The following is a 15763-nucleotide window of genomic DNA, read 5'->3' on the forward strand; positions in this document are numbered from 1 at the left end:
CTTATGACAAAAGTTGTGTTACTTTCACTACCTGGTAGCACAATTTGCTTTGACGTAAACGAACTTTTCCGCGGTTTTTCTTTCTCTTACTTCTTCTCATTACTCAATTTCAATCATCAAACAACATTAAAATAATACCAGATAATTTGCTGACGTTAAGCTCTTGTTTGAATGACGTTTTTGCGCTAATTTGTAAGATCGGAAGTTCGATATTGTGTATTAAGCTTTGGGAGGAGATTTTAGGTTTTTTTCTTCTAATTCTTTTAAATACCAAACCAATTTTGGTTTTCACGTTGGTTTTATGTCCAATTTTCCCCCAATTTGTCTGGAATTATTGCTGCTGGTATTGTGAGAATAGTGGTCAAAGTGGTCAAGGTAGAAATTCGACGGAAAGATAATTGCAGAAATAGGTACCATGCATTTTTTATTTCCTGAGGACTTGTCCCACATTGAGTTGTTAGAAAAATTCGGTACCAATATTCAGTTCAACTAAAGGTTTCCTTGACTCCTTATTTCCACAACTGGGTAGCTTTCCCTGGTCATGATTTGGCTCTTTCTGTCCCTTTAATCTGGGAAAATTATTCCTTCGTAAAATAGTGTGATGCGCCTGATGGCCCACTTTTTTTGTCATTTGAAAAAAATTCGGTTTGCCAAGTACAGACTGTACGTGCAATATGATCGACCACTTTTGGCATTTTCTCCCGTATTCACCGACAAATTGCGTTAACCGGAAATCTCGCCCACATTACGAAAGAAATTATTGAAGTTCTTGTATCCACAAACAAACAACAACTGCGGAGTCGAATGTAATTTTGGGGTTATGATTTTTTCTTATATCTATCAAATGTATTTGATTTAAATGAGTTAGTTAGATCCAATGTTTATAAGTTCACTACCTATTCCGACCTATCGGAACGGGTAGAATTTACATTTGGCTTTCATTCAAAACTATTTTGTATAATGTTCTCATCACTAGATGAAATCAGCCGGATAAAAAAGTCGAAGCATTTCTTTGATGTCTAGTTGGGTCGAATATCTGGCAAAATTTAACTCCAATTTTCAAAGACATCCTTTAACTAATTTCATGCAATTTCATAGAAAAAAGAGTTGAAAGATCCCGCTGACCGAATTTAATAAGTTTGTCATCAACGAGTGTGGTATTTTTGAAACTTAATTTTCAGCAACCATAAAGTATTTAAATCCTAATTCCCACTGAAACTAAAATTAGATATTCAGACTTTTGATTGACAGCATTGTGCTAGAAGCGTACGTTAGCATTTAGCAATTGATATTACGATGGCCCGGAGATGTCACTGTTTTGTCACAAAAATTCTTAGTTTCATCACAAAATTTTTTGGTTTCATCACAAAAATTCTTGGTTTAATCACAAAATTTTTAGTTTCGTCACAAAAATTCTTAGTTTCATCACAAAAATTTTTAGTTTCATCACAAAAATTTTTAGTTTCATCACAATTTTTCAGTGTTTCGTCACAGATTTTCAGTGTTTCGTCACAAATTTACAGGACTTTTCAGTGTTTCATTATTAATATATTTTTTTATGAAACTAAAAAAAACTTTTTTTCTTGTGGCGGTAGGATCAGGCGAAAACTGGATCAGGCGCAAGATCCTGTTTTCATATTATTTTGCGAAAAAGAAATACGAAAAAAACTGAGAAGCTCGTTTTTCATAGGAATTAGTTTTCAGGAATCAGCACATCTCTCTGGTCAACCAAAAGATTTTTTTCTCGCCATTTAATTTCGCGAATTAAGGGGTCATTCGCAAAATTTTCTAGACGCAAAATTTTCTGACATTGAAGTAGGGAATATTAGGCTATAGCAAGGAGTCTTTCTAAATTAACTGCATGAAATCTTTCTCTTAAGTAAATTTTTTAATTGTGAACACCCTATAAAAAATAATTCAAACAAATAAAGGGTGGTGGACACTACTACACCTAAGAGGCATCAGATTAAGAGAATTATAAATTTGAAAACCGAGTCGAAAAGCTCAAAACCATGTACCATGGGATTTTGACTTATCTTGGTAACTACGTTTTGAAAAGGAGGCCTAAAATATTTTTCAATATCTCAAGAAATGAGTATCGAAGAGTATCGCAGTGGGAAAATACTAATCACGTTTTCATCAACACCCTTAATCACTGGCGGCAAAAATATCGTCTTTTGAAATATGGATCCTTCATGCCTGTATTTAAAAGCAAGAAAGAAAATTTTATTTTTAGTTTCATAAAGAAATATATTAATAATGAAACACTGAAAGTTTCGTGATGAAACACTGAAAAGTCCTGGAAAGTTGTGACGAAACACTGAAATTCTGTGATGAAACTAAAAATTTCATGTGACAAACTAAAAACTTTGTGACGAAACTAAGAACTTCTGTGATGAAACTAAAAATTTTATGTGACGAAACTAAAAATATTGTGATGAAACTAAAAATTTTGTGATAAAACACTGAAATTTTGTGATAAAACACTGAAATTTTGTGACGAAACAGTGACATCTCAGGGCCATCGTATGATATCAATCAAAGTACCAGGAATATTTCTTGGAATTAGCTTCAAAAATCCAGGGCCACACTACCCTATTCGATCACCAGGATGCGCCGTTGAGGTCCGAAGCCAATAAATCACGTGCCCAAGCATTTTGACAAAAGTGATATGCTTGAATGGAACTGAAACCCAAAGGTTCTGCCTCATTTTAAGCAAGACAGACAGCGTACAAACACAAGAGACTAATTTTTCAATTTTTACCTGCAACTGTCGTTTAAATTGCAGCTTTCGGGTTGCCTCCGACCTGAGATTTAAAGCTGCTTACCTACTTACCTATAAGGGCCGGAAATGACCCATCGAGTTATTCTAAGTCCAGTAATATTTATTTGTATGCTTTTCTTTTCGGTTTGAGTCTCCAACAGAGGATACCGTATTACTTTTAATAATGCATTTTAGGATAGGAGGGGTGTTTATTTGAGGGAGGCGTTAAAAAGAACGGGGCGTTTATTCGAAGTAATACGTCTCAGCTTTCCATCCTAGCAAGATTTCTTTCACCCCCAAATAGTAAATGACTGCATCTTGCTTCCTTGTTGCTATACATCAAAGTCTACATTGTTTCAGAAGAACATTTTCGCAAGCAGGAGAGTAATTTTAATATGCCCACATCATAAACACAGTCTTATATAATGCATGAAAAGCTGCAACAATTTATTTGGTTTTTGTCTGCTTCTCCTTCCTTGTTTGGAGTTCATATCGAACCTCAAAAACCAATTGTATTAAAATGTTTTAATGTTTCTATATTGTATCGTATTCTTAAATTACTAGGGAAAGTGTTATTCCAGATCCCGGTTCCAGATTTGAAAAAACTACCTATAATCATTATACTAAGTGACAGAGTTTGAAATGGTTTGAAAGGGACCTGAATAAAACTTCATTTTGTTTAGTCTGTGTCAATCATTTAAATAACAGTCCATAGCGTTCTAAATTTATGCCATGGTTTTTTTCGACCCTCGGACCCTTAGCAGGACTAAGGGAGAAAAAAAAGAAAATTTATGAATTTTACTACCCTTGTTGGGATTATTTTTCCAACCCTTACAGGGATTGCTAGGTTCTAAAGAAGGCACCCTTAAGGGCGGCACTTACCCGTACCCTTCACTTGCCTAAGTACCCCCGGGATAACAGGAGCCCAACAGGAGACCAGGAGAGTATTTTTAAAACTTTTAGCTGCTGTTGAATGAATGAAAAGGGATCATAAACAGTAATAGAGGAATCCTTAGTAATCCCCTTTGAAAGGGAAACAAGTGAAACATCAGACCAAACAAACCAAATAAACTTTCTCATGTCAAAAGAAACAAAAATGAGTATAGGACGATGTCAAAACCATCGTTTGAGTGGACTTGTGGTTATTTAAAGGGATTTCCAAAACAAATCGCGGTAAAAATATTACAAGATAACCGTAATAGTAAATCCTTTATGTAACTTGCACTTGCTCACTTATTCTGAGGTCATACACGTATATATAATATAATATGTTACAAGAAAACCAAACCGCACTTTTATCGTATCCCACAAAACTCACAAACAATCAGAAAAGGGGTTGGTATAAAATGCCTGAAAAAAAAGCTACTTAATACCTTTTACTCATGAGTGCAATAAGTCTAAAAGAGAACGAAAAACCACAAGTAATCTTCCTTCTATTCTTAAGGCTAATCTTTTTGTATGTTTTTATTTGGCTTGCTTAGCTCCTTGCTTGTCTCTTTGGTTGGTTGAGATATAATGATTATCATTGTGGTAGGATCTGAGGTCTTCTCTCTTTGACTTGTTGCCAATTGCTTGAACGGTCACGAACCATAATGTTGGAGACTGTATGTTGGCAACTTCCCTCTTCTACTGGTCTCACGTTGGTTGGTCTTGGCACCCTAGAAAACCTCTATTTTTGTATCTCTTGAAGGCGCTGGCTTAAAACGGTATCTTTTACTTCTTCCGTCGCTTTCAATTTTATTATCGGCGGTCAAAATGTTCTTGGTTAAAAATATTTCATTATAAAAAGTACCAGTGATCCTCTTTGTAGATAATTCAATAATAAACATGAACATTAACAAAAGAATGTCTTCTTCCCTTTTAATGAACTCTGAGTCAGACAAAATTATACACCCAATAGCTTGTATATTGTCTTCACCGAAGACATGTGCAGGGGAGGTAATTAATCTTACGTTATAAGGAAATGTTCATTGCGTCATTCATACATTTGTCGATTTCAACATTTCTTTTTCATTTTTCTTTGAGAAATGCGCCAATTTGAGAAAACTTATCCATTTTTTTATCAAATGAATGAAATATTTTTATACCTTGAAAAAATATACCTTTATGGCACTTTATAATTGAATATGCCTTGTTATAGTATGAATGTAAAAATACATAATTCCTGATATTGCTGCTTAAGTATACTTAAGATATGTGGTTTTATTCTGTCTGACTATGGAATCAATTTTGTAACGAGTGTATTTTCTTTCAAAAATAGACGCATCCTAAAAAAGCTTGTGGCCACAAAACCACCGGTCCAAAAGTAACTCCGTACATTTATCTTAAGTGCCGAGTTCCTGGCATTCTTACAAATGTTATATTTTTTTCTTAAAAGTTCCCTTTTTCTGGATTTAATTTTGGACTAGTTTTTTTTCCTCACGCGAATGAGTGCTCAAATGAGTGTATAACTTAAAAATATACCCTTATACCTTTGGTACCCCCCCCCCTTTAATGAAGGTAAACCATGCTAAAGCCAAAGTTCGTTTCAAAACAATCAGTTTAAAGGCGCCACTGATGCTTTGACATGTTGACCAATTCCATAATTTAGTCTTCCTGGTAAAAAATTGGTCTTGTTATAAAACTACAAAATTTTCGTTCCCTTTTTGCATTTTATTTTTGGTTTAAAGTATGTTCAGATATACAATATAATGATTTCGTCTGTAATATTTTTTGGGCAAATATTATTTAAGTTATTGGAGAAAAATTCCAAATTCTGTAACAAAAAAGGTCCAACATCTAAAAAACTTATAAGAAACAAATATTAACAAAAGATTATCTCAAAATACCTTTTGGTCAATTTTGATTAGTTGCATAAGTAATTAGTGAGTTGTATTATTTGGTCATTTTCTTTATTTGGAATGCTGACTCAGCAGAAAATACTAGGACAAAAGATACCTATTGACGTCAATAGTAGTGATATTTGAGCCGTTTTTTCTTTACTTCGTTTATTTTTCGTTAAGAAGGTGCTTGTTATAAGCTTCCTATTCCACTTGAGCAAAGTTGTGTTGTGATAAGGCTATAGGATAAATAATGCAAAGAAAAATAATTCAGTTGTCATTAAATTTTCTTTCAAGATCTCTCCTTTTTTTAATAAAAAGGGTTACTGTTATCCTAAACTACATTCATGAAAAGATTGCAACAGGCCAATTTAAATGGAAAGAAAAATATCAGAAGATTGCCACTTGAGAGATATAGAGAATCACCGGGGCCTCCTCGTCTAAGAGAGTGAATTCTCAAAATATTTTCGTTTCATAAGTATCGCGGCCCCGGAATAATGTTTTGATTTGAAATAAACACTAGTAAAAAATTAGGGCACAATACAAGGGATTTTTTTTCTTCAAGCATAGATGCACTTTGTAACTTGCTCTTGACTTGAGTTAAAAAAAAAAGAGTATTCCTTCCTCTTTTAAACAAACTCAAAAATTTTCCTCTTGAGTATTTTTAGGGTTCGAAACTGCAATTTCTGTTCATCGCTTTTAAAAGGTATGCAAATTGTATTTTAATGATACATAATGACAGATCTATTAAATGCCACTCTTCTAAAAGTCTACCGAATCGAAAATTTTGATGTCATTTCATATTAATTGCATCTCAGAAAATTACTTCGAAAATACATAGACAATATAATTTCGGCCATTGGTTGACAAAGGAGTTCATAATTAAAGGTCAAATATTTGATGTTGTCATAAATTGATATTTGGTTCCAGGGGGTCAATTTAAATTACTACACAAAAAATTGAACCTAAAATCCAACAAGAATAAATAAATATTTGGTAGCCCAAAAAAGTAAACAAATATAAAAAAGGATTTAAAATGATAATGTTATAAAAAAAGCAACAAAAAAAAAACAAAAGAAAATGATAAATTCTTACTTGGGAATATAGTATATACATGTTAAGTTTTTCTTAAAAAAGGAATATATACAAATGGGGTTAGATTTTTTGGTTATATGATTACGTCATTTAGTTTCAATATGGGCGCCATACTTTGGGCGTTGAACCGTTTTCGTCTAGTTCTTCACCATGGTGACCGTTAACGTTGCCGTTTTGGTCTAAACTATGTCCTTCATAACCATGTTTCAAATTACTCTGATATCCACCGTACGAGCCGCTATGGACATCGTATAAGGTCGGTGGTGATCGATAAACGTTGAGATGACTTAGTTGGTTATTATTGGCGTCTTCCTCAATGGTTCGCCCACCACCGCCTCCTCCTCCGTTGGGTGAGGTATACTGCTTTGGTAAAGGTAGATTCAGACTACCTCCCGGTGAAACATTCATTAAGTAATTATTGTTTATAGTAACACTGTTAGTGCCGAGAAAGCTGTGAGCTGGGTTGGTAGTGCTCCCCCCGTGCATGTTTGAATTCTGGTAGGTATGGTGGTTGCCTCCACACTGTAGCCCACCACCACCTGTACCGTTAATAGCACTACTTTCGTGATAGGTATTACTCAAACTCTGTGGTGGTGAATTAGCACCTGTCGAATTGCTTGGTGATGTACGATGCGATAATTGTGAATTAAACATTCGTTGGTCGGTATAGTTGCCAGGCAATGGCGACATGTCGTTATTATTATTGTTTATAGTATTATTATTGTTGTTGTTAGTACCAGTTGTGCTGCCACCGCTTGACTTGAGACTTGAAAGTTGTAATGATTGTTGGTTGTATGAGTTATTGTGGACGATACCACCGCCACCTCCTGTGTAAGAATCACTGTTGGTGGGTGACAGGTTGTGACCATAACCTGCTCCACCGCCGCTTCCACCGCTTGGGAAGTTGTAGTGGCCTCCCCAGGATGATGGTGACCTCATGCCAATTTCTATAAAAAAGAAAAAGAAATGATGATAAGATGATGTTAAAAATTTGAAAATCCCATGTAATGTGGGATGATTCACTGAAATTTTTAATAATATAGGCATTATTACCCAAGTTTAAAAAAACTGGTCTTTCAAAGGTTCAAAAAAGCAGATTTACTATCTGAAGTTATGTCGTCAAAAATCAATCTAATAAAGCGAAAAGAAATCGACTCACCTCCTGGTAGATGTGGTGGGAAAGAGTTCGGTGGCATTGATGGGTGATGTAGATCAGAAAACGGGATATTTCCACGAAAATGTTCGATTCCCAATTCGCCCATTCGTAATCCATAATGATCGACAAATCCTCCGTCTCGATCGTCATTTCGTCTGTGTCCTATTAATGGAAAAGATAGGGGGATGTTCAGTCAAATGTGTGATTTTAATGTTTCTAATATAGTATATTAGCTTTGGTCCTATGATTGCCAAATCACAATCGAGGCTGAGTTGGAAAATACGTAACTCTATGTTAATGACGCATTTTTTGAGTTAAATGAAACCTGCATTCTCCTTACGCTATTAAAGATTTATAGCTTCTTCTACATTATGTGTAAAACTTGGGAAATTTGCCTCGTGATGTAGTGTATGCAGGAAACTCGTTTTTTTTTTGGTACGTACACTTTCTTTCGTGTAAAAAATACTTCCTTTAAAGGACTAAACATCTTTTTTCAAGCATTTTTCTTGACAAATGATTTCCTTTAGTTTTTAAGTGCTGAGAAAACTGAAACTTTTTTTTGACTAGAAGAAGTTCTAGCAGAATGGGTGTTTTCAGTTTCAGTAGCTGTATTTAATATTCATAAGGTTATGAATAATTGATGATTCTCGTCCACGTTTGAAAAATTTCTTAAGAATTAGTACTTTATTCTTCATTTGAAAAATACGAGGAAGAAAATCGTCTTAAATTTTAGTTTTGATGTCTCGAGTGCGTTATTTTTCTCACATTCTAAAACTTCATCTTCCTAAAGACAAAAATATTCACAAATCCTCTTATAAATCGTAGGCCAGTAGTATATCATATATTTTAAAGCTCTTAAACATAAATTTTTAATGAGAATATTAAATTTAAATTAACAACTTTTTTTTCTGAACATTTAAATTCGCCGACCAGCTTTCATCTTTCCGAAAATTCCTCGAAATTTATCAGAAATAAGAAGTGAAGAAATATCTTTAGAATTTTATTTTTTCACACCTTTTTGTTTCACACCCAGATGTACGTCTGCCCGAGAGTCCTATCTCTCTAAGGTTAATTTCATAAAGAACATATTGTTCTTCTCTTTCAAATTTTAATTCGTTTGTTCTATTTCTTTTTCTGTAATGTAACAGTTTAGTTTCTAGAGAGGCAGTTCGAATCTAAAGTTTAGGACATTTTCGAGGTAGAGATCAATTTGATTTTAAGGTCCTTCCCTTTTCTGATTAAATCGAATCCCGGGAATTGAATAAAATCAGCTAGCTCTTTTACTGTGGAAAACTTACAAAAAATCAAAGAAATTTTATCATTTTGAGAAAAAAATATTTTGCTTTCGAGGGAAAAATATTGAGAAAGATACTATCGTGGACCTCTATAAACTTTAACTGAAAATATGTTTTTGTGCTCCTTTCTTGTGGTTTGCGTTGGAAGGACTATAAACTTTTCGAAGAAAGTCAAAAATAAATTATAGGATCCATTTTTAAGGTCGAAAAACGGCAGAAGGAAATTTGTATGCGATTTACCTCACAATGGGATAATAATACAATTGTATACCATTACCCTCCAACAGCGAATCCGACTATTAAGATATAATATTGAGACTTTCATCTCATTGCATTTAAAATTTTTTTGCACAGTGCCAATAATTTCATTAGCCCTTCTTTAAATGTCACAACTAATTGCAATTCAGCGATGGTCTACCCATTTATATGAAGTAAATATGACCCCCTCACTTCACATTTACCAAATTTGAAGTAGATTTAAATAGGAAAAAGTAGTTTTTTCCGTCAAGTATTGCCGATACAAATAAACCCAAGAACATGTAATTTATCGAGAAAAATTAGCAAATTTTCTAAACCATGCTGTAGAATAATGAAACTCTTTTAATTATTTGTTTTTGAAGTAGTCCTGAACATATCTAGTTATACATACAGTTTAAGAATTACATTTTTATTAACACTGAAAATCAAACCGCTACAAAATGTCGCTCCTTTCCCGCGAGAAAAAGGATTATGGTTAGAACGTAACAAGCAGAATGCGTGACAGGGTCAAACAACCACACAACCGCAGCACTCGCGCCAAGTGGTTTTACTCTTGAACAAAATGTCGAATTTCTTTTCTTTGTGTCTAGTGGCCAAAAAATTAACAAGAAAACCCTTTAAAACTGGTTTTTCTCGTGGATTTCACCATGACACTTTCTAGTTTTGTTAAAATTTCTCTCTTAATGTAAACCAAAAAAGACTTTAGTTCATTCCATACATATCATTCATGTTTGGCCCTTGCTTTTTGTGCTTGATGATGCCCATTATATAAATTTTCTTTAAATGCAGCTCACTGTGGAATTTTCATGTTTGCGAATTTTGTTTCTATTGAGTTTTTATCTTGGAGTATAATTTCATTTTTGGGTTTTTTGGTCCAGCTGAAATTCGATTTTTATTATTGTAGATTTCAAAATGTACTTAATGAAATTGGTTACCCCTAAAGCTTCTGATTTAATTACGATGTAAAGAAAAGAAAACTTTGAAAGTAAGTTCTTTTGTGTCAATTTTGCCCGATTTCTCTTCCCAATTTTTAGGCTTGTCGCCAATTTTAACTTTTCAAATTTTTCAAATATAATTCTTCTTCTTCTTTTTGTATCCCTGCCGTATAGGGGAAATATGAAGTCCATTCTCAGTAGTCGTCAGTAACTAGAATAATTAGATCATTTTTTAATTTTTGGCAATCCCGATTGTCTCGCTTGTTTTGCGTAAATGCTCAAGTAAACACTTCAAACTGGTTCTTTCTTGTTCCTCTTTTCTCAAGGCTTTGTAAAAGTATGTATGCAGGGATTAAAGACTTCTGAGAGCAGATTACATGGAAAGAAAATTTTGGATAGGAAAATCCCAGAATTTCTTCTTTAAGGTATCCTTAAGGTTTTAAGAATTTGTTGCGTGAACTTTTTACTCTCGTTCGAAAAATAGATCCCGGCGACTCATTTGTTCTCTTTCAATAGAAGTAAAGACAATGAAGATTAGGTTTGAGTCACTAGTCTGTCGGCTGACATCTTTTAAGTTAAGGGATTGGGTCGGCGCGCGATTGGACAAAAAATCGTCACGGCGGATCTCTTAGTATAAGTCCCCCATATTGTATGTTATGATTCAACTTAATAAGCTTTAAATGAGATTCACATCGTTTTCAAAATGAGATATACTACGAGAGTGAGTGAAACAATTTTTTATCAAAAAATTATTATGTGAAAACAAGAAAATTTCTAAAATGATTAGAATAGGGGATTTTTTTTTTGTTAAAGTAAAGCTGGCTTACAAAACTCACATAAAATTGACTAACAAAGACAAAGTGTGATAGGAACCTTTGCTACTAGTGAGAGATACGACAAAAAGTTAAGCGCCTATATTCTAAAGAGGATCTTTTGTTATGATTTCGGAACTTTTTCCGCACAAGACAAGATCTTTTACTTTTGAGCCTCAAAACGCCGTCTATGACGTGATCAAGATTACGTCACCTCGCTTTCTGGGTTGAAATTTTCCTCTAATTCTACTTCCACCTTAAAATTCCCAGAATTCGAAAAATTTATTTTTTACGATCTCAATGTGTTTTTGCTTTCTTGAAGATAAATCCTCGACGGACTACAAATGCGGAAAATTAAGTTTTTGTGTCTAATTCATCACATCTAAATTTAGCTTCAGTTCACTTTTATCAAAATCTTTGTAAGTCGAAACATACGACGCAAAAAAGGTTTCAACATTTTGTCATCTTTTTGTTTGCCTTTTCAATAAAAAATGTTTTTTTTAATTGTCAACGGAAACTGCCAAGACCGGATGTTAATGCGTCATACAAAAATCGGTTCGAAAGATCACATTTAAAAATAATTTTGTTATTTGCGACCCTCTTACTTACAGTAATTATAACCCAATAATCGTTTAAACTCGTGCCCGCATTATAGACACATAAAAAAACCCAAGAAAATTAAAATGTTTGTTTGAAAAGGACTGGTAGACTCGTTAATCAAAATTAACGGTTTTAGATGCCAAATAACCGGAGATGAATCAAGAACAACCGGAATTTTATTGTACGCACTCTGACGTAAGCCATTCTACCGTTGCTCGGATTTAGGGGCTTTCAAGTCTGAGTTTTCAGGCGATTTAAAGTTTCCTCTGAGAGTGACGTACTTGGAAGTTATATTTTCGAGAACGGTCATTTTTCCGTCCAATGTAAATACGGTTACTGGACACGGGACGAATAAAATGAAAAAATGACTTACTTCTAGGCTCTCTTGGTCCATCAACCGTCACTTTGATAGCCCGCATATAAGTGGCGACTTGCGGTGGGTCCGTATTAACGCTAATCGTAATTGTGAACGTTTTGCCTGAAAAAGTATAAAGATATGAATGAGCTACCATATGCGGAAATGTCAAGAACTATATTTATTTAAGAATTAGCGGCCTATTGATTTTGTTTTAATTTTTGCGGGGATCGACAAAAGAAGCTCCTTAACGACTATTGACTATTTTTTCTTATGTGTATTTTTCTTGCTTGAAAGTACTAGGGGTATCCTGAGTTTGAGGTTTTTTGCGAATAGATTGCTTAAAATAAGAAGAAAAACAATTTGGAGGATTGTGGTTTTGATGTATGTCTTTCAGACTGTTTTCAATTTAAGTGCGGTAACAGTGTGTACTATATCTCAATTGATTGTTTATCCGTTTGAAAGTTATCCACTTTGCTTTTTAACGATTTTTTTCTGCGGACCTTTTTTGAGGCAAACGCACTCGAGTAATAAACCAAAGCCCAATTTCGCAATCTACCCAAAAGCTGGAACACAGACGAGCAAGCCGTTGTCTCCGACATAGAAATATTACAGGTTTTCTCAATTCATTTTTAAATAGAAGGATCAGCTATACGTAGACAAGAAAGATCACTTTTGAACGAAATAGAAGAAAAGCTGTTACGGGTATAGTTAATATTAAGACCTCTATTTTACAGGAATTAAATTAAGATATACAACTTGGCGCTGGTTAGTGGATTGACTTTAAAAATCGGACTTGTTCCCTTTTGACTTTTTTTTCGCAAACGAATTTTATTGATATTTAATTCTTATTTTATACAAACTAAAAAATTCGATCATGTTAGCGACACCCTCATTGGTCTCTTCCTTCTCATATGGAATCGCTTTTAGACACTCAATAATCCACTTAAAATATCCTTCATTTTTTTATGTAAAAATATTTTAAAATATGTGAAAGTGTGAAGAAATATCAGTTAAGCTCGGAATTGGGGTGAAAATTTTACGAAAAATGAATCCAGTGTTACAGACATCAACGGCATTTTATGAACTCTGTCTCAAATCTACCGATAAAGACTTTTCTCCGAATGCCCTCCTCCTCCCTTACAATAGCGACTAAAAATGATGCTAAATGCTAATACCGACTGTATAGATTTTTGTTTGTTTTTATATTTGGTGAATTCTCATGCTTCCTATTTTCTCATACTTTCTTTTGGAACGAAAAAAGTTAATTGTAAGGTGCATGGGTTCGTGACCCGATTACTTGAACATGCAATCCTCAAGTTCCTTACGTGCAAAAAGTTCGTTCTTGATGACAAAAATGTGGTTATATTAGACTCCGTTTGCCAGCCATATCTTTAAAGCTTATGCGACATTTTTTTATAGAAGACGGCCAGTTGGATTTTAAAGTTTATTGAAATATCTTTTCAAACGCGCCCACTTTTCGTACGCTACCACTGCGCATGGTCGACAATATAATTTTAACGCATTTTTGCATAACACGAAAATTAATCCAAATGATTAATAAATGGCTCTAGTTTAATTGCCCTCTCTTGTTTGAAATGATGCTGCTATCATAAATTTCTTTTAGAAATTATTAATTGCGACCGCCGTTATCGAAGGCTGGCCTAGAATGTAGGAAATTTCTATTGAATCATTTGAGCAAAACTTCCAAATATTCCATAGGTGACCGAAAGATATGTTAAATGTATACGACCGCTAAACAAAATAAATCAAACCTACCTCGCCCTGATCGCCCGACAAATCGGAGGTCATTGAATCGAGCCACTTGATTTTTCATAATGGCGGTCGCGTTGCGAAGCTCAGCAGAGAAATTATCATCATTTCCTGCCGAGATTGTTACGGTTACACCGTCCGGGATGTCACCACTTAACCCGACAACTTTAAATGCTACGGGAAGAGTTTTATTGCATCTCCAGTGTGCGGGTAAAACGCTACATACAAAATTCGGTGAATCAGTCTTGACAAGTTCGCCTGGTGTTTCTTGTAGTGTATCTATGGGCCCAATCAGGGGACCCTTTTCCGGTTTGAAACGGTGTGACGGGAGACCCCGCATTGGTCCAAAATTATGTTCAGTGGTTGTTAGTGTCATTGTCGACATTTTGTCAGGTATCCGTTATCTATCAATGATCACACAATAATATTGCAAACAAATTTACCAATTTCTTGTCCAAACTTTTTATTTATCGCCTATTGTGAGAAAAGTAAACATTAAAAAATTAATCAATAAAATTTTATTACCAATGTTTATACAAACATTTGAGGGGTTACCCCCTTTTCTATGGGTGTGTCAATTAGTTTACACCCTTTGTTTGCATAATAGAGTATATGTGAAACCAAGAAAGCCACATTACTGGGACTGGGTTAACCTCCAGAATTGTCCAAACCCCATTCTCTCCGAGAAGGGGAAATAAAATGTCCACTCTTTTTAAAAAAACCGCATTCTATGTTTAAATTTTTAAAATTTTGAAAAGACAAGTTCAGGGTGTATTTATTCATATCATTCATGGATTGAACTTTTTTTTTGAAAAAAAATCTTCATGAAAATTTTGACGAATCACAGCGCTGTATCTGCTCCAATATTAATAAAAAAATCCATTCAAAACATGAAAAATATATCTAATTCTATTCAAATGAAAAATTCCTCTACATTAGAAAATTATAATTTTTGTTTGAACGAAAATAAAATACTTTGATACATTGTAATAATGTTGTATTCAGCACAAAAAAAAATTTATCTTTCATTGAATTTTTTTTTTTGATATATTCTTTTCAATGTTCATGTTCATTAAAACCATATGAAATAAATCATTTTTAAATAATTTAATTCTTGTCTCTATTTTTCTATATGAACCCTTTTTCATGGGCACTGCTGTTTTGCTGTGTTCTATTTTGTTCAATTTACATTGTTCTATACTGAATATCCCCCCTCTCCACCGGACCAATAATTCGCACAGCAGGAGTGTACAGTCTTCCCTAAATAGTAAAAATATTGCCGCTTATAAATTTAGTCAAACTTCAAGCCAAACTTACATACAATTTGTAAGCGTAATTGTCACTGAATTGACATACACAGGCTAGTAAAATTGACCATCAAACACATCTATTATAACTTTTGAACACCATTTTTGACGCCGGTTTCAATCGAGTGTGGTCTCTCGAAGGTTGAAGTTGTCATTAACAAGGAAACAAATGTCTTAGAGAACTGTCACCTTAATTATTTTGCCCAAAACATGACCACGTTCAACAGAAAGTTCAAGCTGTAAAAAGGCAAGATCTTTCCAAAGACCGTATTTAGTACTTACAACAAAAGCGAAAAAGACAAAGACCTTCTGCAGACACGCTACCCTACAAGCAATGTACTCATCGATGAGACTTCCACACCATGTCAACGCCATCTCCTTAATCCATCACATTAACACCAAACAATATCATCGGAAATGAGTTACAAACTATATAACAGTCTGTTAATACTACACTTGCAGTGACGGAAGGAACACAGACATTACAACCAGCTTAATATCTCATTCTAACTCATTTCCTTACAAATCTTTGTTATAAATCTTCGGTTCAGTATTTTTCACGATTTAAAATCTCCCAAAACTATGCTCACCTCA

The 15763-nt window shown here is 34.1% G+C and overlaps 1 protein-coding gene across 1 annotated transcript; it reads right to left on the reverse strand.

Annotated features, from left to right (window-relative positions):
* Positions 1 to 6488: 6488 nt before the first annotated feature.
* Positions 6489 to 14340, reverse strand: LOC136810444 (runt-related transcription factor 2-like). The gene is made up of 4 exons (XM_067067007.1): positions 13869 to 14340; positions 12108 to 12212; positions 7838 to 7996; positions 6489 to 7625 (listed from the first exon to the last, which is right to left on the reverse strand). The coding sequence occupies exons 1-4, from the start codon at positions 14245 to 14247 to the stop codon at positions 6775 to 6777; spliced, it is 1494 nt and encodes a 497-aa protein (XP_066923108.1). The 5' UTR covers positions 14248 to 14340; the 3' UTR covers positions 6489 to 6774.
* Between the last annotated feature and the right edge of the window lie 1423 nt (positions 14341 to 15763).

The sequence above is a fragment of the Clytia hemisphaerica genome, unplaced genomic scaffold (assembly GCF_902728285.1).
Source record: "Clytia hemisphaerica strain Z4C2 unplaced genomic scaffold, Clytia hemisphaerica genome assembly, whole genome shotgun sequence".
Classification (NCBI taxonomy): domain Eukaryota; kingdom Metazoa; phylum Cnidaria; class Hydrozoa; order Leptothecata; family Clytiidae; genus Clytia; species Clytia hemisphaerica.

Coding starts and splice junctions, on each gene's coding strand:
- LOC136810444 (XM_067067007.1), bottom strand. CDS start 14,247: ATGTCGACAATGACACTAACAACCACTGAACATAATTTTGGACCAATG. Junction 12,213..13,868: donor TGTCGGGCGATCAGGGCGAG/GTAGGTTTGATT, acceptor ATACTTTTTCAG/GCAAAACGTTCACAATTACG. Junction 7,626..7,837: donor CCCACCACATCTACCAGGAG/GTGAGTCGATTT, acceptor TCTTTTTTATAG/AAATTGGCATGAGGTCACCA.